General features: G+C 46.8%; 2 protein-coding genes across 7 annotated transcripts in view; one reads left to right on the plus strand and one right to left on the minus strand.

Annotated features, from left to right (window-relative positions):
- Positions 1–6,057, minus strand: part of MTOR (mechanistic target of rapamycin kinase) — a 101,044-nt gene extending 94,987 nt beyond the window's left edge. For 2 of the 5 annotated variants that reach the window (XM_060276247.2, XM_060276244.2), the window contains exons 1-4: positions 5,631–6,057; positions 3,889–4,051; positions 3,134–3,242; positions 752–984 (exon numbers count right to left, since the gene is read on the minus strand). In XM_060276247.2, the coding sequence (XP_060132230.1) occupies positions 752–984; positions 3,134–3,242; positions 3,889–4,008 (462 nt within the window). In that variant the 5' untranslated portion in view covers positions 4,009–4,051; positions 5,631–6,057. Of the gene's footprint in view, positions 1–751; positions 985–3,133; positions 3,243–3,888; positions 4,052–5,467 lie in introns of all 5 variants that reach the window. The other 3 variants (XM_035117075.3, XM_060276246.2, XM_060276245.2) reach the window with 2 other exon arrangements.
- Positions 6,058–6,168: 111 nt separating this feature from the next.
- Positions 6,169–26,894, plus strand: EXOSC10 (exosome component 10). Of its 2 annotated transcripts, none has more exons than XM_060276243.2 (25): positions 6,169–6,685; positions 7,746–7,882; positions 8,728–8,851; positions 9,501–9,605; positions 9,772–9,937; positions 10,329–10,440; positions 11,153–11,228; positions 11,398–11,508; positions 12,251–12,394; positions 13,735–13,925; positions 14,961–15,117; positions 15,395–15,543; positions 16,855–16,905; positions 17,679–17,790; positions 18,581–18,631; positions 19,294–19,372; positions 20,548–20,669; positions 21,650–21,745; positions 23,018–23,092; positions 23,504–23,591; positions 23,994–24,067; positions 25,254–25,425; positions 25,933–25,988; positions 26,353–26,429; positions 26,662–26,894. In XM_060276243.2, the coding sequence occupies exons 1-25, from the start codon at positions 6,566–6,568 to the stop codon at positions 26,690–26,692; spliced, it is 2,676 nt and encodes an 891-aa protein (XP_060132226.2). In that variant the 5' UTR covers positions 6,169–6,565; the 3' UTR covers positions 26,693–26,894. The 2 variants fall into 2 exon arrangements, with proteins under 2 accessions (XP_060132226.2, XP_060132225.2); XM_060276242.2 differs by having other exon boundaries at positions 6,175–6,685; positions 9,769–9,937.
- Positions 26,895–27,384: the final 490 nt, after the last annotated feature.

A 27,384-nucleotide genomic window follows, 5' to 3' on the forward strand; every position in this document is an offset into this window, starting at 1 on the left:
GAGAGATAGAACAATGCAGGCAAGAACGAGCCGTCTCAGGAACAGTTTCTTCTCTAGAGCGATTTTGGCCTTAAATGGAAAGCCTGGACTTTGAAGTCATCTTATTTTACTTGTTACTTTGTATTATATTTACTGTTTTTGATTAGGTTTTTGTAAATTTGGATTATGCGGAATGCTTTATCGGAGTGGATGTAGCAACCGAGTAATTTCGTTGTTCCCGCAAGGGGACAATGACAATAAAGATATCTTATCTTATCTGCCGGGGGAGGAAGTTTAATAATTATCAATGTCACAAAAAGAGTGGAGGGAGAGTTTAATTGTTTCCTCCCTAGCTGTGGTCCTAAGGAGAAACATATCTGAATCTGGTGCTTGCTTTGAGCGGCGGGAATCCCCCACTGAGCAGGCTTGAGCATCATCATCAAGTTATAATTCCAAAAGTTATTTGGGGAAAGCAGAGAGCCTTAAGCTGGTACAAACCCAAACATATGTTTCATAGCACAGTATGCCCTTAGAGCGGTTAACCTCCTAGACAACCCTGCCTTATGTTATGGTGCAAAGTTTAGTGTTTCAAAACAGCTCTCATTAAATGTATGGTGGGTAGGGAAGACACTGAGATGCGGAAGGAAAAACAGCAGAGGACATGACCAAGGCTCAGGTATTTGCTCCCAGCTCCAGATCTTCCCTTGAAGTACCACTCCCCAAATCCTCAAAAGCCCTACAAGCTGTTTGCATCCAAAGAATGGACTCTTACCGCCGCGTGCCTCCGTCCTTCATTCCTGTCGGCTCCCAGCCACTCCAGAGCCCGCTTCACTTCAAACTCCACGTATTCCGCTGTGAAGGTGTCACCCGCCATGGCCAGGCGCCCAATGGCCTTGGAGGCCATCTCCATAACAACGGGATCATTCGAGGGAAGGAGATTCCTTAGGTAATTGGCAAACCTGCCAATGCGGGTGACATTGCCTCCCTCAACGCCAATTAGGCTCGCTGGGGAAAAGAAAAAGAAAAATTCCAGATTTTTTTTTTTAAAAAAGGAGCCACTGCTAAATAATGGGAACATTTCATAATTTATTTAGGAGACCACTGTAAGCAGATGAAAACATTAGCAGGATTTTAATAACACTTGTAATGTAGCAAACATCATAGACAGCATAAAAAGATACAAAATATGGACTATGAAATAATATACAGTTGAAAAGGTTGACAATAGGGCCCATGGAGGGGGAAAGTGGGAAGTCTGGAGATTCAGAGAAATCTCTAAATATGTGTGTGTATTTTGTTTTGTTATAATTATACACTTGTAAAATAAATAAAAAAATCATTTAAAAGAGCCACAGCTGTTAAGAGCAATTATGTCTGGGTAATGTCTTGATCAAGCTTTCTTGATCAAGCTTTCTTTAGCACCTCAGCCCAGGACTAATTGCAGCCATCAGCAGCCATTAACACCCATCTACAGGTTTACCACTCCCATCAGCCCATCTCCCATTCCCACCCACCCCCACCACCCTCTGTATATATATAGGGTCTGACACTTCTGTTTCTAGTGTATCTGAAGAAGTGTGCATGCACACGAAAGCTCATACCAAAATATAAACTTAGTTGGTCTTTAAGGTGCTACTGAAGGAATTTTTTTATTTTGCTTCGACTCAGACCAACACGGCTACCTACCTGTAACTATGTCTGGGTAAGACACTGGAAGAAAGCGAATATCCCTACAATTCACTAATTTAAACATATCCCTGCTATACCTCTTCCTATACCACAAACCACCCTAGAGAAAGACAACCCACCATTTTTGGAAAAGCGTAATTCAGAGCCAGGGGGCCCTTATCAGCTCAAGGGCCACACTTCCACCTGGGCAGCCTTCTGAGGGGCCACATGCTAGGGCTGGACAGGCCAAAGGCAAAAGAAGTCAAAGCAATGTACTGTAAACATTAGCCTACTGTACAAAGGTGCCTTCTACACACATTCACATGTCACTCCTTGTCCTTCTTCCAGACAAACAAGAGGCACTGTCAGAATTCAAGGACACATTCCAGCCAAGCAAAAACATTCCAAGGTGATATGAAGAAGGTCTGAGGAGGGGCTCTGGCCTGGAGAGAGCCCAGAGATCCAGACAGAGAAGCTCGGAGGGATTTATTTGGCCCCAGCCCTGAGGTTCTCCATCCCTGGCTTAATTGGTAAGGTATATAGAATTATCATCCTACACAGTAAGAGTGAACTTCAAGAGCAGATTTTTACACCACAAAACAGCACCATCCATACATAAGAGAGGTAACAGCAAGCTTGCAGAAGGAGGAAAAATGAAATGAAAGGGGGGGAAAGATTAAGATTTAAAAACCCAAAGGGCGGAGGGAACACCCCCACCCCCACCCCCCAGTCTAATGAGGTCTTAGCATGCTCAAGGCTGCTGAACTTCTATTAGAAAAGTGGAACGGAATGGAGTATCTTGGGAAAGGAAAGACTGGCTAGAACCCAAACAGGACTATTCGACGCTGCCATATACTGAGTCGCAGGTCCCACTTGTCCAGCAGATATACCGGTATCCATTTTTTTGCCAAGCTTTTTTCCTAAACAAACCCAGCTAAATGGAGATGAAAAATGAACAATGGGTTCACTCACCCACCCCCTCTCCAGCTAACTGGAGGTTTAGGCACCCTGGCAGGAGGAGACAGCATTTCAGTTATTTACAATATTGTTTAAAGTTGTGTTTTTATGGACCGTGAGCCACTTTGGATATGTCAAGCCTGAGGGTCAAATGTGCCCCCTGTCAAGTATCTCTATCTGGCCCTTGAGACACCATATAGTTCCCCACCCCTAGAATAAGGGGAGGATGTAAGGCAGCAGAACAAGCTGCTATACAGGCTTTTTTAAAAAGTAGGGAATCAAATAAAAATAGCCCTTTTATTGTTCTTTTTGCATTTTGAATGGTTTTCTCGTCAAAACACTGGGTTATGTTGGGTTTTTTGTTAAACAGAGGAACCATTTATAAATTGTGTGTGTGTGCGTGCACACACGCATGCATGCACAAGAAAAAATATATACTGTATACTATAACCCAATGCAGCAAAAAAATTAAGGAACTCTTGCCATAAGATAACAAGATTTTTGTTAGACCAAATGTACAGGCACTTACCTATAGCCAAAATGCCCCCTTTCCTCTCATTTGCATCTGAACTAGAGACGAGCTCAAAGATATGATGATTCAGCTGGTCATAAAAACGGGTAGATTCCTCTTGGCTCATCTGTGCAGAAGAAAACAAACAAAAATGTTTGAAAAGTAGCTTTTGACCATGAATAAGTAAAGGCTTTTCCAGTCTCCATAAATTGTATTGGGGGGGATGGGGGGGGGAGGCAGAAATGAATAAAAAGTGATAAGAACATATGACTGATCCAAACTCAAAGAAATCTCTTAGGCTTTCTCGTTTGTGCCTTGGTGGAAAGGTGTTGGATGTTGGAGAGGAACCAAAGTTGGGTATTGCAGGATGTGCTTTGCATGCAGGAGGTTCCAAGTCCAATCCCAGGCTCTCCAATTAAAAGGGTTCAGGTATGGACAGAATGGCCTGGTGGGGGACAGTTGCCTATGGAATTTGAAAATGTTTTTAAATGTGGGTCAAATTATTATTTAAACAGCACCCATTTACATGATGTACACGGCAAACAAAATCCAAAGAAAGGTATCTGCACCCAGGGAGATTGCAATCTAAGTCTAACAACAAGGAGAGGCAACTGAGGGAAGGGAGAGGCAAATGTGAACAAATTGAAGCAAGGAAATCATTAAAGCAAAGACTTTATGGGAAAGGTAGAAGGGAAATTATACATCGCTCATGCTTCCACTCCCAGGAAGAACGTATATGAGGCTCTGCCCAGCTCTCCTCCCATCTCACTTACCTCACGGAGCTCCATGGTGACATAATGCTGCAAATCTTTGGCAGCTTTTGCCCTGGCCTCTTCATTCCGGCTCTTGAGGCCACCAGCAAACTGCTGAAGGATAATGACTGTCCCCGACATGGTGGCGGCGAATCAGAGCGAGGAGCATCAAGTCCTCTAGGTCCTTAAGGAGACAGAATGGCAGAAAGAGACCATTATGAACTGGTTTAAAAAAGGGAAGGCTGCAGGTCACTTCATCCCAAGCCTCTGCCATAGGGGTTATGTTTCCAGTTTACTTTGGAGATTCTGCGAAAATGGGGCAGCTTCAAAAGAGAGGCATACTGTACATTATTCATCTCTATTGTCTTTTCAGCACGTATGGAAGCTTTTCCTTTTTCAATAAGATGTTGCAGTTTTTATTTATTTATTTAATTTCTGTAGCACTTTATATTTTTAAGAAAAATCCCAAAGCGGTTTACAGCATATTAAATAAATAAAACATAAATGAAACAGTAGAATTTTTTATCCCACTGTTGGATAGTTCGCAAGTAGTTCATGCACTGGTTGCTTCAAGACTGGACTACTGCAGTGAGCGCTATGTGGGGCTTCCCTAACGCTTGATCTGGAAGCTGCAGTTAGTGCAGAATGCTGCAGGACGATTGCTGATGGCAGTGAGGCTTTGTCAGCATATAACACCCGTTCTCAGTGATCTGCATTGGTTACTGATCCGCTACCATTTCAAAAACCGAGGTGCAAAGGGCGGTCTGCAATTTCAATGGAGAAAATTGGAGGGGGGGGGGGAGAGACTCAGCGAAAGCCGTTCAACTTCCGAGGCATGTTCGAAAATGGAAGCATTTACTTCCGAGTTTTTGGAATTCCAAAACCGAAATGTTCAGCTTCTGAGACACTTGAAAACCACGGTACCACTGTGTGTGTGTGTGTGCGCGCGCAAGTGTGTGTGTGTATTCTAATTAGCAATGACTAAATAATAACAATGATAATACCAATGACAAGCAATAAAGCCAGTGCCATCCAGGAAGCCTAATCAGAGATGCAACCTTTGCAAGACCAAGTCCGTCATGTCACAGGTCTCTAATCTGATGCAACACACTTGGATTAACGGGCACAACTAAGTTAGGCTCATTATTATTTGTTGTTGTTGTTGTTGTAGTTTATTTAAGCCCCACTTTTTCCCCTGACAGGGACTCCAAACTGTCTTATGGATAAAGAACAGCTAAAAACAAAGCTACAATGGGACTACTCTGAGTAGGACTAGCATTGAGTTGGATACCACTTAGAAGAACCTCTCTATCTCTCTATATATGTATGTATGTATGTATGTATGCATGCATGTATGTGTACATATACACGTACACATATACATGTATATACATACATATACACACACGTGTGTGTATAGTACTGTATGTGTATATGAATACCACCTCTAAGAACCTGTACACACACACACACACACACACACACACACACACACACAAGCTGTTACGTTAAAACGTATTACTAATAAGGAAAAACGCAATAAACCGTAATTGGGATTTAGAGAAACTGCAGAACAGAACTGAGATGCGGACGGCCCTACCTGGGAATAAGCTCCATTGGCGAAGTTTAGTCACGAGCAGACACAAATCCTTAGGTAAACATTAAAATGCAAACCCTGAGGTAATTCCTCCAACCCCTGTGAGGCGAAATGGCAGGGATTCCCTCAACACCACCCCTTGCCTCCTTCACCCCCCGCGTGTCACCTTTTCCTTTCCTTCCTCCTCTCCTCTCACCGCCTCCTCGGCCTCATTCTCTCCTTCGCGGCCCGGCAAAGCGCTCGCCTTCTTTCCCCGCTTCTGCGCCCGCCCTCAGTGTCAGCACCGCCCCCTAACCGGCTAAGAAAACCAACCCGAAGCCCCCAAGCTGTTGACGGATAGGGGCCCTGCCAGTAGAAATAGAAAAGAGGCGGGAATGACAGGAGGCTATCCCTGCCCTCTTTAAAAAATAAATAAAAAGAAAGCAACCTTCCTCTTTTTCCCGCCCTCTCAGGGAGGAACGGAGAAACCGTCTAATCAGAAGAGAAAAATTGGGAGATTGACACTCGCAGAGACCAGTAGGACGCTAGTTAAGAGGGAAGGTGGGGATGTCGTTCATTGCGGCTCTGCAGTCGCTTCCGCCCATGACATAGCCGGAGTCGCAAGTGCGCGTGCGCCAAGCTTATCATGAACCATAGAGAGTTCAAGGCTTCGGCCATCTGGAGGCTCTATGGTGGCCGGGGGGGGGGGAGCGCCTCTCTCTTTTGCCTTTACGACAGCGGGAGGCAATGGAAGACAGGAGTGCCTGGCGTGCTCTGGTCCATGGGGTCACGAAGAGTCGGACACGGCTAAACGACTAAACAACAACATACATATAGATATGTATGTATGTATGTATGTATGTATGTATGTATGTATATGTATACACACATACATGCGCAAATAGATGCACATACGCACGCACTCAAAAAACTCCCCCCAAGTGAACCCGGAAATTTAACCTCCGAAGATGCAGTCACCTCTATATCATTAGGGTACATCTGTGGTTCGTTTTTCTCGCGAGAGAAAAACGAGATGCGCTCTCTCCTGCGGAAAGTGCGATCCCAATATGGCGGCGGCCCACTGAGTGGCGAAGCGGCGGCAGCTGGGAACGGAAAAGGAAAATGGCGGCGAAAGAGCGCGGCGGCGGCTCAGACAACAATGCCGAGCCGCCGGGGGCAGAGAGCGACGCGGCAGCGGACGCCGTGCTGCCTGGGTTCAAAGACGCCGATTCTTTCGTGAAGGTATAGGAAGGCAGAACGCGGGAAAAGGCGAAGTCGCTACGGGTTCTGCTTGGCTTGCGTGGAAGAGCAAAGCATGGCGGGATTTGTAGTCTTTTGGGCGACCCAGCAGCGTGATTGCGTGGGGAAAGCTATAGAAAATGCATCTAATTTTGCGCTGCCGCTGTTTTTGCGAGTCACTGCAAAATACATAATAAGCCTTATTTATTTAGTCCTTTATTCGCCATATTATGCCAAAGCAGCTAACAGGTTTATGAAAGTTATGCACCGCTTCATTGTAAAAAAAGCAAAAGCAAAAACCCACCATCAAAGCGGTTTACAAAAAAAGTTTTTTATAGTATTAGTCCTCCAAAATTCAGCTTTATTGGAAGGCCATGAGTTCTAATGCTGAGAGGGAGAGAGAAACTAGTCTATTTATCCCTGCCGTTCCTAATTTTACATGCTCCTATCATGTTGCCTCTTGCCTTTAAAGTAGAAAGGCACAAACGCTACACCTTTCCTCGTAACGGGAGTCCCTCCATTCCCTTGATCGTTTTGGTTGTCCTTTTCTCAACCTTTTCCAACAAGATCCTTTTTGAGTTGAGGCGACCGGAACTGTACATGGTCTTCCAATGTGCCCACACAATGTCCCCCTCTCCCTGTGGAAATTAGCTTGAAAAGAGCTTTTTATTGTAGCTGGTATTGTTATAAGCAAAAATCTGCCCTTATTCCCTTATGGGGTACACAAGAGCCCTTATTGTGTTCTCCATCGGTCGGAGATATAACAGAGGCCAACCAGAGAATTTTGAGAAGCAAAGCCTTTATTTTTGCTGTTGCAACAGGGTCCTTTCCCTCACGCAGGAGAACAAGGAAGGAACCCCAAACAAAGGTGTCCTGCCCTTAATTAAACAATTTAAAATTCCCCCCTCCAATCAGAGCCACCTCTAGAAGCGTCATACATACATATAACAGTATTTAAGGGCCATAGCTTAGTCGTCAAGCATCTGCCTTGCTTCATTGGTGAAATAAATACATAAAACTGTTTGGCAATGACCACTGCACTCTCCTTTTCCCCACGGTCCAGCATGCCCTTGGCACGGTGGTGTCAGCTACCAAGGCTTCTGGCGGCCTCCCTCAGCCTGGAGACGAATACGATTTCTACCGCAGTTTTCCTGGTTTCCAGACCTTCTGTGAAATGCAAGGGGATCGGTTGCTGCACTGGTGAGTCTTGCTGCTCTCTTGCAGGCTGGTTGTGATGCCAAGATTGAAATATTATTATTATTATTGAAGCTGGGGCACTTTGCACATTGCTTTTGCTCCGTGTGCCCAAGATGTGAACTACCCTGAGATCTATGGGTGTAGGGCGCTATACAAATTTAATTAATAATAATGAACTCCCCATCTTGTTTTGTCAGGAACTGGTTGGGTCTGGAAGAGGAGATCCAGGAAAGCTTAGGGTTGGGACACAGGAGGAAGATCCCAGGGGCTGCCACTGTGGGTGAAGACACTGAGCAATGGTGACACAGGGAGTGGGGGGAGGGAGCTGTTCCCTCGCTGATGCCCTCCCCCAAGTGAGCGTTGCTTGTCCTTCCCAACAACCCCATCAGCTCCCCCCCAGGGTGGGGGGGGGGAGGAGGAGGTTCCTGGGAATGAGCAAGTTCCCACACAGCTGGAGACTGGAGGTGGGTTAGGAGACCAGCCAAGGGAGAGGCAGCTGCTGGAGACACCACTAGGTCTAGGAGGAGCCAGAAAAGGCAGCAGCAGGGACAGATCTTGCACCACAGCGTTCTCAAACTGCCAGATGGTGTAAGGTAAGGGAGTGAGGATCCCCAGGTCATTTCAGCTGAGCATTTCAGAGGGCAAAGGAAATTGGCATCAAGTAAAGCTGGATAGGAGATTAGTATGACCTATGGGGCCAAGAGGGACTGATGTACCAAAGTGCTTTATCAATAGAGATCCTAGGATTAAGATTGCAGGTTCCGGTCACAGCTTGATTTCGGGGAGCCAAGACACACTGCTAAGGATTGTGTGACACACTCCAACACCCTGTTTTTTCCTCTTCCCAGCATGAGCAGAGTGATGCAGTACCATGGCTGCCGTAGCCACCTCCGGGACCGGAGCAAGGTCACGGAACTGGAAGACAAGTTTGACCTGCTGGTCGATGCCAATGATGCCATCCTAGAAAGAGTGGTGAGCACCGCTGGGCCTTGTGCCGTGCTTCTCACTCCCCAGCCCCCCACCCCTGAACCCCTTGGTGTTGCTGCTCTTAACTCTGGGCAGCTTCCAACAAATATAAAAGCATAATAAGAATGCCATACATTAAAAACTTCCCAAAACAGGGCTGCTTTTAGATGTCTTCTAAAAGTCAGATAGCTGTTTATTTCTTTGACATCTGGTGGGAGGGTGTTCCACAGGGCAGGCGCCACTACCAAGAAGGCCCTCTGCCTGGTTCCCTGTAACTTCACTTCTCGGAGGGAGGGAACCACCAGAAGGCCCTCAGAGGAGTACCTCAGTGTCCCGACTGAACGATGGGGGTAGAGACACTCCTTCAGGTCTACTGGGCTGAGGCAGTTTAGGGCTTTAAAGGTCAGCACCAACACTTTGATTTGTGCTCGGAATCGTACTGGGAGCCAGTGTAGATACTTTGGGACCAGTGTTATATGGTCCTGGTGGCTGATCCCAGTCACCACTCTAATTGCTGCATTCTGGATTAGTTGTAGTTTCCGAGTCACCTTCATAGGTAGCCCCAGGTCCTTCCCCCAAAATTGCATCCTCCGCCTGCCACCCATGGCCTCACACTGTGGCATCCTGACACAGTCTTCCTGTTCTGCAATTTCAGGGCATGCTATTGGATGAAGCAGCAGGTGTCAACAAGAACCAGCAACCTATCCTCCCCTCGGGCTTGCAGCCTCCCAAGAGAATCGTCTCCAGCTGGAACCGCAAGGTGAGAAGCTTCCATTCTTCCTTTGTCCTTTAAGGGGTTCTTTCTTTTTAAGCCCAGGGGTGGGGAAACCTGCAGCCATCCAGACGGTGTCAGACTACATTTCCCATCAGCCCCCACCCCAACGGTCAGAGCTGAAGGGGGTTGTCTGATTTTTCTCTTCCAGCAGACCGGGGAAGCCAACAAGCGAACGAGGTCAGAAACCTTCCGCCTGCTGCATGCCAAGAACATCGTCCGCCCTCAGCTCAAGTTCCGTGAGAAGGTGGACAACTCCAACACTCCCTTCGTCCCAAAGCTCTTTGTCAAGCCCAACGCTCTGAAGCCACTGCCAGAAGGTAAGGGCATGGCATCTCCAAGGAGAGACTCCCTGCCTGAAACCCTGGAGAGCTGCTGTCGGTCAGTGTAGACCCGTGTTTCCCAACCTTGGGTCTCCAGCTGGTTTTGGACTACAGTTCCCATCATCCCTGACCACTGGTCTTTGCTAGTTAGGGATGATGGGAGTTGTAGTCCAAAAAAAAGGCTGGATACCCAAGGTTGGGAAACACTGGTGTAGACAATACTGAGGAAGATGGACAGAAGGTCCCTAGCAGCTTGCTATGTTCCTATGCTCAAAGTGCAAAGGTTATTATTGCAGAGGGAAAGCAGCAGGCTGCCAATTAAAAAATTAATAAATCCTAGAAAGTAGATCCATCACCTCTAACCCGTTTTTTCTCTCCGGACACCCAGTGCTCTCAAAAAGCAGGCGGGAACGGAAGGAACGCCCGGAGGATTTGGATGTGCCGGCCGCCTTGGCCGACTTCCTCTATCAGCAGAGGACCCAACAGACCGAGCAGGACATGTAAGAGAGGGATTGGTCAAGCAGGTCGGGGCCTTTCCGTTCCCCCGAGTTTGACAGGTGGCCGGGGGTGGGGGGGAGGCACCCACTTTTTAAAACACCTGGCGGCATGACCAGCACGAAGCTTCGCAGGACCCAGGGATCAGCTGATTGTGGAGGCTCACACACCCTGCATTGGCCCAATCATGTCCTTCATTGGCTACTAGCCAAGAAGGTTACATTCTCCCGCCCCTGTCCAAAGCAGTATGCCTTTGAATGCCAGTTATTGGGAATCACAGGAAAGGGGAGAGAACTGCTGTTGTGCTTAAGTACCTGCTCACAGCCTTCGCTTTGGGCATCTGTCTGGCCACTGCGAGAACAGGAGGCTGGACTAGACCCTTTGGCCTTATCCAGTTTCAGGGCTCTTCCTGAGTTCTTACGTACCTGCCCCACACCTGTGATGCCATGTTTGACATCATGTATATAGCAGGTGTGTGTGGTTTGTCCCCAAATCGCCTGGGCCAGGCATCCCCAAACTGCGGCCCTCCAGATGTTTTGGCCTACAATTCCCATGATCCCTAGCTAACAGGACCAGTGGTCAGGGATGATGGGAATTGTAGTCCAAAACATCTGGAGGGCCGAAATTTGGGGATGCCTGCCCTAGGCCATTGATTCTGCATCTGGAGCTTGCTCAGAGCTCTGTAACTTTCCCTCCTCCTTTCTCTCATCCTAAAAGGTTTGCTCACCCTTACCAGTACGAACTGGTGCATTTTTCACCACCAGCCGAACTTCTTGAAAAGCCGCAAGTCCAGGTAAGCTTTATTTCTTTCTTTCCTTTCTTTCTTTCTTTCTTTCTTTCTTTCTTTCTTTCTTTCTTTCTTTCTCAAATAATGTTTCATTGAGTAGATCACACACAAAAGTTAAAGCCTTCTGGCTTCGTGCCTGCCGAGCCATAATGCCTTGCTGTTTCTCCCCTCCCAGATGTTCCAGCCCCTGGAGGAGACACCCTGCCACTTCATCTCCACCTTGGACGAGCTGGTGGAGTTGAACGAGAAGCTTGTGGGCTGCAAAGAGTTCGCCCTGGACTTGGAGGTAAGAATTTGTCCTGGGTTTTTTTGTGTGTGTGTGTGTGTCCTGCAGCAAAACTTTTGCAACTGGCCAAGAAGATCCAGCTGTGAAGTGCTCATAGCCTGGGTGTGAAATCGAGAGGTTTCACATTTCAGCTTGGATCTTCTGTTAATTCCACAATCTTTCAAATCGTTAATCTGATTCACGCATCTGACAGAGTGCAACTGTGGTCCTATACGAGCCCAGGAAGCTGCCTTTTATACAAAACCAGACGGTCTGGTCCATCTAGCTTGGTATTCTCTACACTGACTGGCAGCTGTCCTCCTGGCTTTCAGACAAGGAGTCTCTCCCAGCCCTACCGGGTGATTTATTTATTTCATAAAACATTTTTACACTGCTGGATTGTAAAAAAAAAAACCAACCCCCCAAAACAAGCAGTTTACAAAGGCAATAAAACAATGACATAATCGGTAAAAGCAGTAAAAATAACTATTAAACGTTCAAAAAATTAAAACCAGCCGTAAACTAAAAAACTGATTAAAGCATACATCAACATTCTGCATGCCTGGGTAGGCTTGTCTTGTCTAAACAAAAAATATTTTTAGCAGGCTCTGAAAACAGTGCTTCCAGTTACCCACCCAGGGCAGGCGAGCTGTTGCTTTTGCTGTGAATTGATGGACCCCTTTCCTTTCTCTCTCTCTCTCTCTCTCTCTCTCTCGCTCTCTCTCTCTCTCTCTCTCTCTCTCTCTCTCTCTGCCCTCCACAGCACCATTCCTATCGGAGTTTCCTGGGCTTGACATGCCTTATGCAGATTTCCACCCGGACAGAAGATTTCATCATCGACACATTGGAGCTGCGTAGTGACTTGTACATCTTGAACGAGACCTTCACAGACCCTGCGGTGGTCAAGGTGAAAGGCCTTATATATATATATATATTTCATTTTGCAAATGGCAGAAGGGTCAGGTTTGGGTTTGCTCTTCACCCCGCTCTTCCAGTCAAGCTTAAAAACAACAAGCCAATGCAAATAAAACCAAGCAAGGTTGTCCACTGAGCCTGGAGGAGCAGCCGGGCTCCTCTTGGTTCCTCAAGTCACCTGGCCAGGCTGGGCCAATAAGCTGCAGAGCCCTATTTGGCAATTTGCATGAAAGGCTCTGTAGAGCAGCAGACACCAAGCCAGTAAGCCTAAGGATGGGCAGGCTGTGGCCCTCCAGATGTTCTGGGGCTCCCAGCTCCTATCTGGCATCTTCTCTTGTGTCCAGGAACAACAGTAACACTGGGAGGAATGGGACCCTTACAAAAGGCTGCGAACTGCCCCAGGGGTGCAGGAATTCAAGTGCTTAGGCCAGAGTTTCCCAAACTCGGCCCTCCAGCTGTTTTTGGACTACAGTCCCCATCATCCCTGACCACTGGTCCTGCTAGCTAGCGATGGGAGGTTTTTTTAAAGTTTTTACTTATACTTTTCAAGTTTATACATTTCATTAGTTTTACAATCAATTTAACATTTCAAAGTTTGACTTCCTTCCCCCTCTTTCTGTGGTTCCTTACATTTATTTTTTAACATCTTTAACATATATACTCTTATAAAACTGCAGGTTATTACAGTAATCCTGCCAGTGTTTTTATCTGTTTGCAATTTATCTGTAAGTATTCAACAAACCATTTCCATTGTTTTTATAAAAATATTGTTATCTTGATTTCTTATTCTTCCGGAAAGTTTCACCATTTCTGCATATTCCATAAGTTTTTGTATCCTTTCTTCCTTTGCTGGTACTTCTGCTTTTTTCTACTTTGGGGCGAGTAGCATTCTTTCTGCTGTAAATAAATAAATTTCTATACAATTTAGTTAGTTCTGTCCCCATAATTCCCAAAAGAAAAGCTTCTGTTTTTTTTTGTTTTGTTTTTTTTACAAAAGTTATTTTGAACATTATTTTCATTATATGTCATTTTCCAGTAAGCTTAAATCAGGCACCAGAACCAGGGGTCAGGGATGATGGGAGTTGTAGTCCCAAAACATCTGGAGGGCCGAGTTTGCCTATGCCTGGCTTAAACCTTACTACAAGACCACCAGGGATGATGAGAGTTGTAGTCCAAAAACAGCCGAAGACCCAAGTTTCAGAAACCCTGGCCTAAGCAGGGCCATCCTGGAATGATCAGAAGGATACATACACGGGTGGGTGGGTAGACGGGGCACCTTCTTGACACACACACACACACACCCCGGCTATTTATGGCTCTGGTGCTTCGCAGGTCCTGCACGGGGCCGATTCGGACGTGGAGTGGCTCCAGCGAGACTTCGGCCTCTACTTGGTGAACGTCTTCGACACCCACCAGGCGGCGCGGCTCCTCAATCTCGGCCGGCACTCCCTGGACCACTTGCTCAAAATCTACTGCAAGGTGGATGCCAACAAACAGTACCAGCTGGCGGACTGGAGGATACGGTATGGAGGGGTGGGAGTAGATTTGAGATGCTCCAATCCCATCTTGAGGTCATACCAGTGTGGGTCTCTGCACAACAAGCTTCCATCCTCCCTGGTCTCCCAGAACCAGAAGAGGCATGAAGCAGGAGGGGCAACCATAGGGACGCAGGCGCAGTCTTTGATTGCTTGGGGAAAGCCCTAGAGAGGAGAAGACCTAGATGGCTGTAGGGAGGCGGGGACTTTTAGTCTTGGCAAGTGATCCATGAGGGAAGACCTACCGGGGATGAGCTGCTGTCCTCATTAGGCCTGATACTCCACCAAGTTTGTGCAGATCCCATTCTATTATTATTATTATTATTATTATTATTATTAATTTTTGAAATTAATACATTTCATTAGTTTTACACTCAATTTAACATTTCAAAGTTTGACTTCCTTCCCCCTCTTTCTGCGGTTCCTTAAATTTATTTTTTAACGCCTTCTGCATATCCAAGTTCATTTAACTTGCACATTTAATTATCTACTGTAAATATACACTCTTTTAAAACTGCGGGTTATTACTCTAATCCTGCTAATGTTTTTATCTGTTTACAATATATCTGTAAATAGTCAATAAACCATTTCCATTCTTTTATAAAAAAAAGTTTGTTATCTCGATTTCTTATTCTTCCGGTTAAGCTAAACCTTTTCTGCATATTCCACAAGCTTTTATATCTATTCTTCCATTACTGGGACTTCTGCTTCTTTCCACTTTGGGGCGAGTAACATTCTTGCTGCTGTAGTAGCATACATAAATAAATTTCTATACAATTTAGGTAGTTTTGTCCCTATAATTCCTAAATGAAAAGCTTTTGTTTTTTGAAAAATACAAGTTATTTTGAACATCCTTTTCAATTCATTATATATCATTTCCCAAGGAAATGAAATGTGCAGGTCCCGTTCTTGCTAATAAAGAGTTAACTCTGCTTCGTGTGATTTACTGCTGGCTCCGTCCTGACCACCACGCCTGAGATTCCCCCGCTCCTTGCGTAATCCATGTTTCCCTGTCTCCTCTAGACCCCTCCCAGAGGAGATGCTCCATTACGCCCGTGACGACACGCATTACTTGCTGTACATCTACGACCGGGTCAGGGAGGAGCTTTGGGAGAAGGCCAATGGGCAGCCAGCGCAGCTCCAAGTGGTGTGGCAGCGGAGCAAGGACATCTGCTTGAAGGTGAGCCCCCTGCGTTGGGCAGAGGCATGCAAGGGAAAGAGGAGCACACACACCCCTCCAACCCCAGATAGGAAAATGCAGCATGGAAGGCTTTGAGCGGGTGTTGGGAAACCAGAGTTTAGCATGGGGGCAGCCAGCCTGTTGCCCTCCCAGCCACCGCTGGACTCCCACCAGCACCAGGCAGCTGGGAGTCAGGGATTCCCCCCCCCCTGCCAGAAGCAGCACACAAGCCCTTACAGGTCGCTCATGCCGCTTCCATCTGCCTCTTCTCCCTTAGAAATACGCCAAGCCCATCTTCACCGAAGACTCGTACCTGGAGCTGTACCGGAAGCAGAAGAAGCACCTCAACAGCCAGCAGCTGGCGGCCTTCCGGCTCCTCTTTGCCTGGAGAGACAAGTTGGGGCGGCAGGAAGATGAGAGCACAGGGTGAGCTCTTTTACAGGGGACTGCTGGAGCGGGCTATAGGACCCAGTGGTGTAGTGGTTAGAGTGTCTGACTAGGACCTGGGAGAGACACAGGTTCTGGTCCCCATTTGGCCCTGGAGCTCTCACTGACCCAGTCACTTCCTTGCTCAATCCAACCTACCTCACAGGGCCATTGTTGGGATTAAATGAGTGGTGAGCTGTCCACTTGGCCTCCTTGGGGGAGAAATGGGGGGTGGGGTATAAATGCAATAAATAAAAGGGGAGCTGTTAGAATTGGGAGGGAACAGAGCCCTTGCTTGGCATAGGAATCCTTTCAAAGCTGCCTGTACCACTGAGCCTCTTGAGTTTGCCGATCATAAGGTCGGCAATTCAAATCCGTGCAGCGGTGGTGAGCTCCCATTGCTCTGTCCCAGCTCCTGCCAACCTAGCAGTTTGAAAGCACTCCAGTGCAAGTAGATAAATAGGGACCGCTGCAGCAGGAAGAAAAATGGCGTTTCCATGCACTTTGCTTTCCGTCACGGACACAGGTGGCGCTGTGGTCAAAACCACTGAGCCTCTTGGGCTTGCCGATCAGAAGGTTGGCGGTGAGCTCCTGTTGCTCTGTCCTGGCTCCTGCCAACCTAGCAGTTTGAAAGCACGCCAGTGCAAGTAGATAAATGGGTACCGCTGTGGCAGGAAGGTAAACCGTGTTTCCGTGTGCTCTGATTTCCATCACGGTGTCCTGTTGCGCCAGGAGCGGTTTAGTCATGCTGGCCACATGACCTGGAAAGCTGTCTGTGGACAAATACCGGTTCCCTTGGCCTGAAAGCGAGATGAGCGCTGCAACCTCATAGTTGCCTTTGACTGGACTTAACCATCCAGGGGTCCTTTACCTTTTACCTTTACCTTTACCAACAGTGGAGAACTGGATCTGGCCAGGGGGGCAGATCATTCCACCCACCTCTTCCTCCACAGGCCACGTTTGACAGGTGGGCAGAGTCATAGTAGGAATTGAGGTTTCTATCTGTCCCCTGCAGGCTTGTTTCCCTTCCTCTCCCTCTCTAGAAGAAGAAGGAGAAAGAGAGTTAAAGCTAGTAATATATTTGGCAAGTCTCTTTACAAGACTGATCTCGATGTATAGCGAAAGTAGTGGCATTTAACATTTAGTTAGTAATTGATTTATTGATTCATTGGAGGCTATCCAACAGGTTGGATGGCCATCTGCCTGTGATCCTCTAGCTGCGATGCATTGCGGGGGGTTGGACTCGATGACCTTTGGGGGACCCCTTCCAAATCTACTATTCTACCATTCATTCCTCCCCTTGTCCCGCAGGTACGTGCTGCCGAACCATATGCTGCTCAAGATAGCGGAGGAGCTGCCCAAGTGAGTGTGCCTTTTGCTTTGCAAGGGGAAGAACTAGTGATTATTTGCAGCAGCAGCAGCAACGAAAAAACACGCATGTGCTGCCAACACTTGAGAAAAAATATATATCATGGCCACAAACAGAATCAACTCCCCAAAGCCAAATGGCACCCCCATTAAACAAATGCACGGAACACATCGCTAATCAGTAGATCCAATTAATAGGATTACTGTAAAAACATTAGCTGGGTCACCTCTGGGGAAAGCATGGGGTGAACAGGTGAATTTTGAAATCAGGCGCCCAAATAGTAATTTTCCTTTCCCCCAAGCTGGCAGGTTTTCCATGAGAAAATTCGATTGGAAGCTAGGAAGGAAAAACGCTTCTCCTATCGGAATTCTTTCTGCTTTCTCCATCCTCTCCCAACCTTTACATCTCTATTGGGGATAGGCATTGCAGACACCCCTGAGGCTTTTCTTCCTTCTTCTCCTGTGATTGGTCTGTGGCTCCATCATTCTTCTGTGCCCCACCCACATTTCTTTAATGACCAGCTCTGGAACAGGAAGCGGCTAAGATCATCCTGGTCCTATAACATCTCAGGGTCAACACCCTGTTGTTGTTGTTGTTGCTGCTGCTGCTGCTGCTGCTGCTGCTGCTGCTGCTGCTGTAGTTGTTACATTGCAGGGAGTTGGACCTGATGACCCTTGTTGTCCCTTCCAGCTCCACAATGCTGTGACTTTCACCAGCTGGCGTTTTATCTTTTAAAAAATGCCCTGCTCCTTTTGTTGATTTGCAGGGAGCCCCAGGGCATCATCGCCTGCTGCAACCCGGTTCCTCCCCTTGTTCGCCAGCAGATCAATGAAATGCACCTCTTCATCCAGCAGGCCAGAGAGATGCCGCTATTGAAGGTATGGGAGGACAATTTTAAGTACAGAACAGCTGTGTTTCAAAGGAACTGAACAGGTTCAATCCCTGGCATCTCCATGGAGTTGGAGGAAGAAGAAGAAGAATTCTATTATTTATACCCCAGCCATTCTGGGCGACTTACAGCACATTAAAAATTGTAAAACATTGTAAAACATTGGACATAAAAAAATTCCCAATACAGGGTTGCTTTCAGATGTCTTCTAAAAGTCAGATAGTTGTTTATTTCCTTGACATCTGACGGGCGCCACCACCGAGAAGGCCCTCTGCCTAGTTCCCTGTAACCTCACTTTTTGCAGTGAGGAACTGCCAGAAGGCCCTCGGAGCTGGACCTCAGTGTCTGGACTGAACGATGGGGGTGGAGATGCTCCTTCAGGAAAGACTCCTGTCTTTGAATTCTTGGAGAGCTGCTGCCAGTCAGTATAGGCAATACTGAGGTAGGTGGGCCAACAGTCTGACTTGATAGAAGGAAGCTTCCTATGTTCCTTTGATCATACCAGCTCTCTTCCCTAAAATCACCCTGCTCTCATGCCGAGTTAAGACCAGTTACGCAATACGAATAAAATTATGCACTGTCTGTCAGCCTTCTATCACATGTTTTCTTTTAGCAGCTAGAATTTTTATGGGCATTCCTTGACTGTTGATATCATTGGTGTTCAGCCAGTGACTGGGAAGTAGACTTGGAGCTGTCAGGGAGGGTGTGTGTTTGTCAAAAAGATCTTTAATGTGATCTTAATTTTATTATTATAATTATTTCTCCTTGCCCCCTCTTAGTCTGAAATTGCAGTTGAAGTGAAAAAGAGAGGACCTCTTCGAAACACAGAGGTAAGCTTCTTTCTGACACCAGTCTTGTATTTATTTTACTTTTTCATGTACCAAATTGGCAAGCCACTTGACTGGAGTGAAACCTCTTAAGTGGTTTATAGGGAAATATTAAAATTATCAATAGAAAAGCAGCTTAAAATAATTTAACCTGAACTGTAAAAGATTGAGACACGTCAACGTGTGTGTATTTGGATAGGCTTGCCTAAACGAAAATGTTTTAAGCGGGGGCCTAGAAAGAGTGCAGCAACAGCTCCTACCGTAGGGAGTTCTAAAGTTCAGATTCAGCCACACTAAAAGATCAGTTTCTTCCAACTAAGGAACAAGCATTATGTGGCATCTGCAGATCAATGCAGTTAAGTGGGCAAATAGGGGGTACGGCGATCCTGAAAGTGCTGGTTGGAAGCGGTTAAAGGCTTTACCTGCCAACAGGTAAGTAGATAAATAAAAAGTTTAAGGGTTCTGAGTGTTGTAGCTTTGCATGCAGAAGGTCACAGGTTCTATCTCCAGCTAGGTCTGAAAGCCTGGAGAGTTTCTGCCAGTCAGTGTAGGTAAAGCTGAGGGAGAGGGGCCAATGGTTTGACCTGATATAAAGCAGTTCCCTGTGTCACCAGCCCTTCCTTCAGAATCACGAGGACTAGGATATCTTTAATTTCCTTTGGCAGAAGCCGGAGAATCATTTGTTTGGACCTCACGACAGCTCGCACGTGCCTCAGGACGAGAAGCCGAACCACGTGGATCCAGGTGGGTCTGGAAAGAGGGTGGAAGAGGGATCCCCACCCCTCACCCCTGGGTTCTAAGTGCACAAACCCCTGTAACTGGTTCACTTTGCTGGCAGGCTCCCACGATTCCGTGGGGGAAGCCATGACAGTTTAAAGCGGTCTAGTGCAGCCTTAAATGTATAGTGCAGATGGGCCCTATATAACTGTGTGGATCTACGAGTCTGTCAACCAAAAGTTGCCTCGGGGGGGTGTTAAAAAGTAAGGAAAGGAAAACCATGCGCCCATCACGAAGTTCGTTTGAGGATTAAAATGTAATAAGTAAATGTTAGTCTTTGTTTAAAAAAGGTTTGTTTATACTTTTCAAGTTTATACATTTCATTAGTTTTACAGTCAATTTAACATTTCAAAGCTTGACTTCCTTCCCCCTCTTTCTGTGGTTCCTTACATTTATTTATTTTAATATCCTCTGCATAGCCAAATTAACTTAATTTACTCATTCATCTTCTTTAAATATATACAGTGGTACCTCGGTTTATGAACACAATTTGTTCCAGAAGTCTGTTCATAAACTGAAGCGTTCATAAACTGAAGCGAACTTTCCCATTGAAAGTAATGGAAAGTGGATTAATCTGTTCCACACGGGTCCGCGGAGTACTCAACCTGAAGCGTACTTAACCTGAAGCATGGGTGTAATTGGTTCCAGAAGTCTGTTCATAAACTGAAGCATTCATAAACTGAAGCAAACTTTACCATTGAAAGTAATGGAAAGTGAATTAATCCGTTCCAGATGGGTCCGTGGCGTTCGTAAACCGAAAATTCGTAAACCGAGGTGTTCATAAACCGAGGTTCCACTTACTCTTATGAAACTGCAGGTTATTACAGTAATCCTGCCAATGTTTTTATCTGTTCGCAATTTATCTGTAAGTACTGTATTCAATGAACCATTTCCATTCTTTTTATAAAAAGTTTGTCATCTTGATTTCTTCCTCTTCTGGTAAGTTTCGCCATTTCTGCATATTCCATAAGTTTTTGTATCCATTCTTCCTTTGCTGAGACTTCTGCTTCTTTCCACTTTGGGGCAAGTAGCACTCTTACCGCTGTAGTAGCACACATGAATAAATTTCTATGCAATTTAAAGTAAATGGTAGGCTTAATTCCTTGTGCTTTTGTTTCCTTCCCCCTCCTCTTGTCATTCAGCTCCTGAGCTGAGCCGGGAGCAGACGCGTCTCTTTTCAGAAGCAGAGGAGGAGACGGAAAGGTTGGACGAGTTGCCAAGTCTGCCCTGCCTCCTGCTGAGAGCCAGCATTGGCATCTTTAATGTAGGTTGGGTTTCTGAGAACAGGGCAGGGGACCAAATGGTCTAGAACAGTATTCAGCTGGTGGCCCACAATCCTGGTCTTTTCCTCCGCCACTTGGGAGCGGGGGCGCAATCCCTGTCTCTCTCTCCGCCCCCGCCCCCCCCGCCCCACTGAATGGGGCATGATCCTTGTCTCCGCCCACCCCACCCCCAGGGGGCCGTGTTTGACACCTGGCTTGGTGCCCACCTATCAGTCACCTGACTTCACAACAGATTAAAAAGCAAGTACAGTCGTACCTTGGCTGTCGAGCAGAATCCATTCCGGGATTCCGTTCCACTTCCAAAACATTTGGAAACCAAGGCGCGGCTTCCGGTTGGCTGCAGGAGCTTCCTGCACGCAATCGGAAGCCGCAGAAGCCACGTCAGACGTGTGGCTTCCAAAGAACATCCGCAAACCGGAACACTCACTTCCGGGTTTGCGGCCTTCAGGAGTCAAAACGTTTGAGTTGCAAGGCAAGGCATTCGGGATCCAAGGTATGACTGTACTAAAGTCTCTAGGTTACAGTGGAACCTTGGTTCTCGAATGGCTCAGTTGACAAATCGGCTCCCGAACGCTGAAAACCCGAAAGTAAGTGTTCCGGTTTGAACATCAGACTTGACTTTCACTTGAGTGCAGGAAGCTCCTGCAGCCAATCGGAAGCTGCGCCTTGGTTTTCAAACCGTTTCAGGAGTCGAACAGACTTCCAGAATGGATTAAGTTCGAGAACGAAGGTTCTACTGTATTTATTAATAAAAGCAACAGTGGATCAAAACGCTATAAATAGCCAGCCAAACCAGAAGTGAAAAATCAGCAACTGCTTGCTTCTACCTACCGTTCTTTTAAAGCGGGGGGGGGGGGACCTCTTGGTATTTAAAATGCAATCTTATCCCATTCAGATTTCCAGGCAGGCCTCTCCAGTTCTGTACTTTGTCCCACTAATCCGTATTTCTGCCTTCCCAAAGGAGACGGAAGCAAGTGAGGAAGAGGACGAGAGTTTGACAGTCACCCAACGGAAAGCCCGCCAGATCATGGAATCCTTCGAAAACCCATTCCGAATGGTAAAAAGTCCTTGTTTTCCTACCCAGTAGTTTGGCTTGTATGTAATACTTACAACCATGGTTTGTTTAGCAACTGTGAGCTAACCGCAGATGATCAAGCAAACCACAACTCAGTTATTCCAAAGTCTGTTCTGTCTTCCACCTCTTTGTTCCTCATGCCTTTGTACTTTGGGTGCGGCAGCCAAACAAACCATGGTTGATAAAGGGTACTGGGTTCACGCATAATGCCAGGCTATAATTAAGACAAGCCAAGGTTGCTAAAGACAGCAACAAACCATGTCTTCAGATCAAGGTTTGCTAACGTTCAAACAAGCTACTGGGCAGGGTTTGCACCACACTAAACCCTGGGTTAGTAAACCATAGCTTAGCGTTATGTATGAACCTAGCCAGTGTTAATAAGCAAATGACAACTCCCATCATCTCTAACTTATTGGCTGTGCATATTTTAATGATAATGTTTTTCTGCCATTCTGCTTGTAGGGAGAAGGGAAACGTTTCCAAGTTGTAAAAAAAAATAAACAGAGATTTTTCATGTTGCCCTTCTTTCTCTCTCTATGTCTTGGCAACATGTTTATATATGTAAATGGATATACACTATTGCTTGTTAATGCAGCATCTGAATTGCACAAACTCCACAGCTGGGAAGCTGTTGCTTCTAGGGGGCTTTGTGAGTCTCCCTGCTCATTGGGAGTTGGGTGGGGAGGTGTCACAGAATTCATACTGCAAGATAGATTCCTGCTGCACGAATCCTTTTGGGGGAGTGAAGTGGCCCCTTGGAATTCTGATTTCTTTTAATTAACAAGTGGTGCACCCCACTTTTGGTTCCCCCAGACAGCTTACAATTGCAAGTGTTCCCTGGTTACTCAAGATCAGAAGTGGGGAATCAGGCAGGTTGTGGCCCTCCAGACCTCTCTGTGTGGCCCTTTGGCCCCTCCCCAAGCCACCCCCTTTCACTGTTCCTGCTCCAAACCCTCCTTGAATGCTTTTGCCTGGCTGGACTATGTCTTTGAACTCTGAGTATGTCTTTGAATTCTTGCTTGTCTGGACAGAGGATAAAGAGGGCTGTATGTGTGTGAGAGAGAGGCAGGCAGAGAGCGACAGAGAAGAAACTAGCTAGTTAGGCAAAGGCAAAATTAACAGTAATTGCTCTGCTTGCTTTTGCCATGTGGCCCCTGGAAGGTTACTCGGAAGGGAAATGTGACCCTCGGCCTGAAGAGGGTTCCCCAGCCCTAATCTAGATACTCCCACAATTGTGTTTTCCCTTCCCTCCAGTATTTGCCAGCGGACCAGAACCCCGCTCATATCTCCCAGTTGGCAAAGTTTGACCCGTCATCGAAAATTTACGAGGTAAGAACGGTTATTTCACCAAACTACCCCCTGCTCTGCCATTGGCCTTCGGGCTGCGGTCCCCTCCAATGCTGCCGCCTGATCCTGTTAACTGGAGAACAGCTGGAGCGTGGGTGGCAATCTGCCTCACACCACATCTGACCATTGCTTCGTCTAGCTCAGTGCTGTCAACACTGACAGGCAGCGGCTCCCCAGAGTTGCAAATGGGTCTGTCTCCCTACAGTACCTGGATCTGCCAGGAATCGAACCTGAGACCCTCTGTACACAATGCAGGTTCCTCAACCACTGTGCCACTACCCGCGCCCTCCGTAGAGCTTGGTTTGGCTTGGCCACATACACCAGAATATGGTGTGACATTGGCAGGGTTGCAATTTTTGTGTATGAGTGTGTGTGTCTGTTTCCTCCCCCCAGATCAGTAATCGGTGGAAGCTCCTAAGCCAGGCCCAGCTTCAAGCAGGGACAAAGAAAGAATTTGCTAAGAAGAAGATCCAGCAGACAGGTGTGAGGCCAGCCTGTTTGTTTTCGTTTCGTTTTGTTTTTAATATACTGTATTTTTATTAAAAATGAATTAGTTTACCAAAAAAAAAATACATGCATCGTCTCTCTTTTTTTCCAAGTTGCATTTTCTACAGATCAAAGTTTTTTTTAAAAATAGCTTTAATGAAATTTGCCAAAATCTGCACTACCGACATGGGCTGCCACACGTCCAGATTTTCCGGGACATTTAAGCAATTACGAGGGCTGAATACCGGCTACGTCCGGGAAATTCCGGACATGTGGCAACCTTAGACTTGGGTGTCCTGGATTCTCAAAGCTCTGATTGACCGCAATGCATTGCTAGTTGTGTGCCAGCCTGGCAGTCCTTGTGCTAACTTTGCCCTTTCCATCCTTCCCCCACCAGCGGCTCATGAAGTCCCCAAGAAGGAAAGCAAAGGCAAAGCAGAAAACGCAGTCTCTGTCCGCCAGCTGGTTGCGGTAAGTGGGGTCCCCCGACCCAGCAGCTATGACTAAATGTTTGCAGATCTAGGGGCCATGTTTTAGCCCATGGGTAGGCAAACTAAGGCCCGGGGGCCAGATCTGGCCCAATCGCCTTCTAAATCCGGGAATCAGCGTGTTTTTACATGAGTAGAATGTGTGCTTTTATTTAAAATGCATCTCTGGGTTATTTGTGGGGCATAGGAATTCGTTCCTCCTCCGCCCCCCCAAAAAATGTCTGGCCCCCAAAAAGGTCTGAGAGACAGTGGACCGGCCACTGTCCAGTTGCATGTAAAATATTATAGCTGAGGACCAGTGATCTAGATCTAGATTTTGGGGGGGCCCTGCCTCCTTGGCTCCATAAATCCATCCACAATGCGCCCTACCCTATAAAAAACATAATTCAGAATACAGTGATACCTCTACTTACGAATAACTCTACTTACAAATGGAGCTCCGTCCGCCATCTTGGATGCAGTTTAGATAGGATTTTTTTCTACTTACGAATTTTTAGATAGGGTTGCTTCGACTTACAATTTTTTTTCTCCCAATGCATTCCTATGGGATTCAACTTACAAATTTTTTTCGACTTACAAATGTGCGTTCGGAACGCATGAAATTCGTAAGTAGAGGTACCACTGTAGTGGTTATCTATGGCCATACTACCCTGAACAGAAGCTAAGCAGGATCAGGCCTGGTTAGTACTTGGATGGGGGACAGCTCAGGAGTACTGGGTGCCATAGCCTAAAAAGTATGGATTTGTCATGGCTTTTGGCTAGTACAATAAATTTATTGGTGATGATGAACAACCCACCAAGGTAGACAATAATCCAGGGCTCAGCAAACTTTTTTCAGCAGGGGGCTGGTCCACTGTCCCTCAGACCTTATGGGGGGCCGGACTATATTTTGAAAAACACACACACACACACCGAGTTGCACCTGGGGCAGACCACCCCCTCCACCCCCCATTTCGTACACCCCTGCTTGGGGGTGCCAGGGGGTAGCCTGGATGAGGGCATTCTCTGTGGGAGTACAGGTGTAGACCCACCTGGAAAAAATGTTGGGGTTAAATCTGGGACCTGCATGCAAAGCAGATGTCGCTCTGCTGAGCTGCAGCCCTTCCCTGCCCTCTTCTTCCAGGCTCTGTTTTTAAACTCCTTCCTTCCTTCCTCCTTTCGTTTTACAGCAGGAACAAGCAGGCTGCAAGCGGGAGAGAGTGGAAAGCGATCCGGGTACCGAGACCCCCCGGGCTGAGAAGAAGAAGCCCAAAGCTTCCCCGCAGCTGGAAAAGCCAGAGGCCACCCCAAAGCCCTTCACCCCCTTTGATTACAGCAAATCCGACCTCCAAGTGTTTGCCGGTGAGGCTCCTGTCGGCCCCCATGAGCTCAGAAGGCTGGACTCAGGATCCACTAGGGCTCTCCTTATGTCATAGTCATGTGTGGGGAAGGTGCCTAACTCAGTGGTCCCAGGTTCGATCCCCAATGGACTCTCCAGCTACGGCTGAGAGAGGTGGAAATGCCAGAGGGCTGCTGCCAGTCAGTGTAGGCAGTACTGAGCTGGATGGTCCATTATTATTTATTTTATTGCTATTACTACTGCTGTTTAGTTTTGTTCACGCCCTCTGCTTTGTTTCGACGCCAAGGCAAAATAAGAGGCTGCCTAGTTCCTTTTTTAGAAGTCTTGGCTGTTTGAATTCTTCCATTGCATGATTGTTTTACATCTGGCGCTTTTTATTCATGCCTAAACTTTGCTGGTCTTGACGGCTCTTGAAATGATCTATTCTCTGCAAGAGTGATCTCCCTTTCTAAGATTTGCCTTCTGCCTCCATCTTTCTCTCTCTCTCTCTCTCTCCCCACCCCTCTCAGGAAGCAGCAGGCCTAAACCCTCAACACAGTTTGATCCCTCCAAGCAAGCTGGAAAGGTAAGGAATTCTGATAAATCTCTTGAGGCAGGTGAGCCCATGAAGGCTAGTAGCAGAGGATGGCTCAGTTCTGTCTCCACGATCAGTAATGCTTTTGAATATCAAAAGCAAGCTGGAAAACACAGGAAGGGAAGTGCGCTCAGGTCCTGGCTCTGGGCTTCCCTTGGGGGCATCATGAGAACAGGATGCTGGACTAGATGGGCCAGTGGCGTAGTGGTTAGAGGCTGGACTAGGACTTGGGAGACCAGCTTTCAAATTCCCACTTGGCCATAAAGCTCACTGGGTGACCTTGGGCCAAGAACTGCTGTTTTGACATGACTATCTTTCCGCCTTTTTCTCTCTCAAAAATAAAAACCAAACATAGAAGTTTCCCGGAGCCGGCAAAGTCCAGCAACCAGCCGGAACGAAAAGCATGTCCTACATGGCTGGGAAATCCAACAGGTATGTCCGGACAGTTAGTTGTTTGCTAGAATGTTTGAGCTGCCTTGCAAATACAACTTCAAAGCTTTCTAGTCCTCAACATTGTTTCTTCGGGGGGCGGGGGCGGGGAGAGGACGCTTTTTCCCAAGTGCATTCTGCATCAAGAGAGCAATTAAGCTTTAGCTGATGGTTGGAACGTCCCTGGCTAAACTTTATTCTGAAATAAGAATTTTTAATGTAATTCTCTTTGCAGAGGCTTCAGGCATAACTGGCCGAAAAGATAGTACGCCTCCTGGAAGCTTTTGGAAGGAGCCGTGGAATGCAGTGTTGGAATGGCTTTTAAACGAAAGGGAATACTGTTTGCCACTGCCATTTTTTTTTGTATGGATACCTGCTGTTGCTCTTTTTTAAAAAAATTAAAAAGATATATATTAATCTGCTTTTCTTCCCCCACAAATGTTGGGGGAAAGGGAGCATCTTAATAGATTCGAGCAGCTGTCTGTTTGTTTCTTCTCCGCCTTTCCTTCATTCGTTTAGAAAAGCTACGTCCCGCTTCATGCAGCCCAGGGAGGCTCTCAAAGCATCTTTATATAGAGCCAGAATTCACAGCTCACCTGATCGTTGTCCTGCCCCTCCCCGCCTCTTAAGGAGAAATGACCCTTGGTCCATCTAGCTCAGGGAGCTGGTGTACAGCTTCCAGGTCACGTGGCCAGCATGACTAAGCCGCTTCTGGCGAACCAGAACTGTGTGCTTTTGAACTGCTAGGTGGGCAGGAGCTGGGACCGAACAACGGGAGCTCACTCCGTCGCGGGGATTCGAACCGCCGACCTTCTGATCGGCAAGCCCTAGACTGTGGTTTAACCCATTATTGTTATAAAAATTATTATTATTCTCTCACCTTTTCCCCAGTCCCTGACTCAAGGCAGTTTACACAGATAAAACAGATCTAGCTTAAAAACATAGAAAAGACTATTAT

This window comes from Zootoca vivipara, chromosome 6, assembly GCF_965207765.1.
Source record: "Zootoca vivipara chromosome 6, rZooViv2.hap1.1, whole genome shotgun sequence".
In the NCBI taxonomy this organism is placed as follows: domain Eukaryota; kingdom Metazoa; phylum Chordata; class Lepidosauria; order Squamata; family Lacertidae; genus Zootoca; species Zootoca vivipara.

What these genes read in the sequence shown, in the direction of transcription:
- EXOSC10 (XM_060276242.2), top strand. Translation starts at nt 6,566, where the DNA reads ATGGCGGCGAAAGAGCGCGGCGGCGGCTCAGACAACAATGCCGAGCCG. An exon ending in ACGCCGATTCTTTCGTGAAG is followed by an intron (nt 6,686 to 7,745) that starts GTATAGGAAGGC and finishes CCCACGGTCCAG; the next exon opens with CATGCCCTTGGCACGGTGGT. An exon ending in GAAGAAGATCCAGCAGACAG is followed by an intron (nt 23,592 to 23,993) that starts GTGTGAGGCCAG and finishes TTCCCCCACCAG; the next exon opens with CGGCTCATGAAGTCCCCAAG.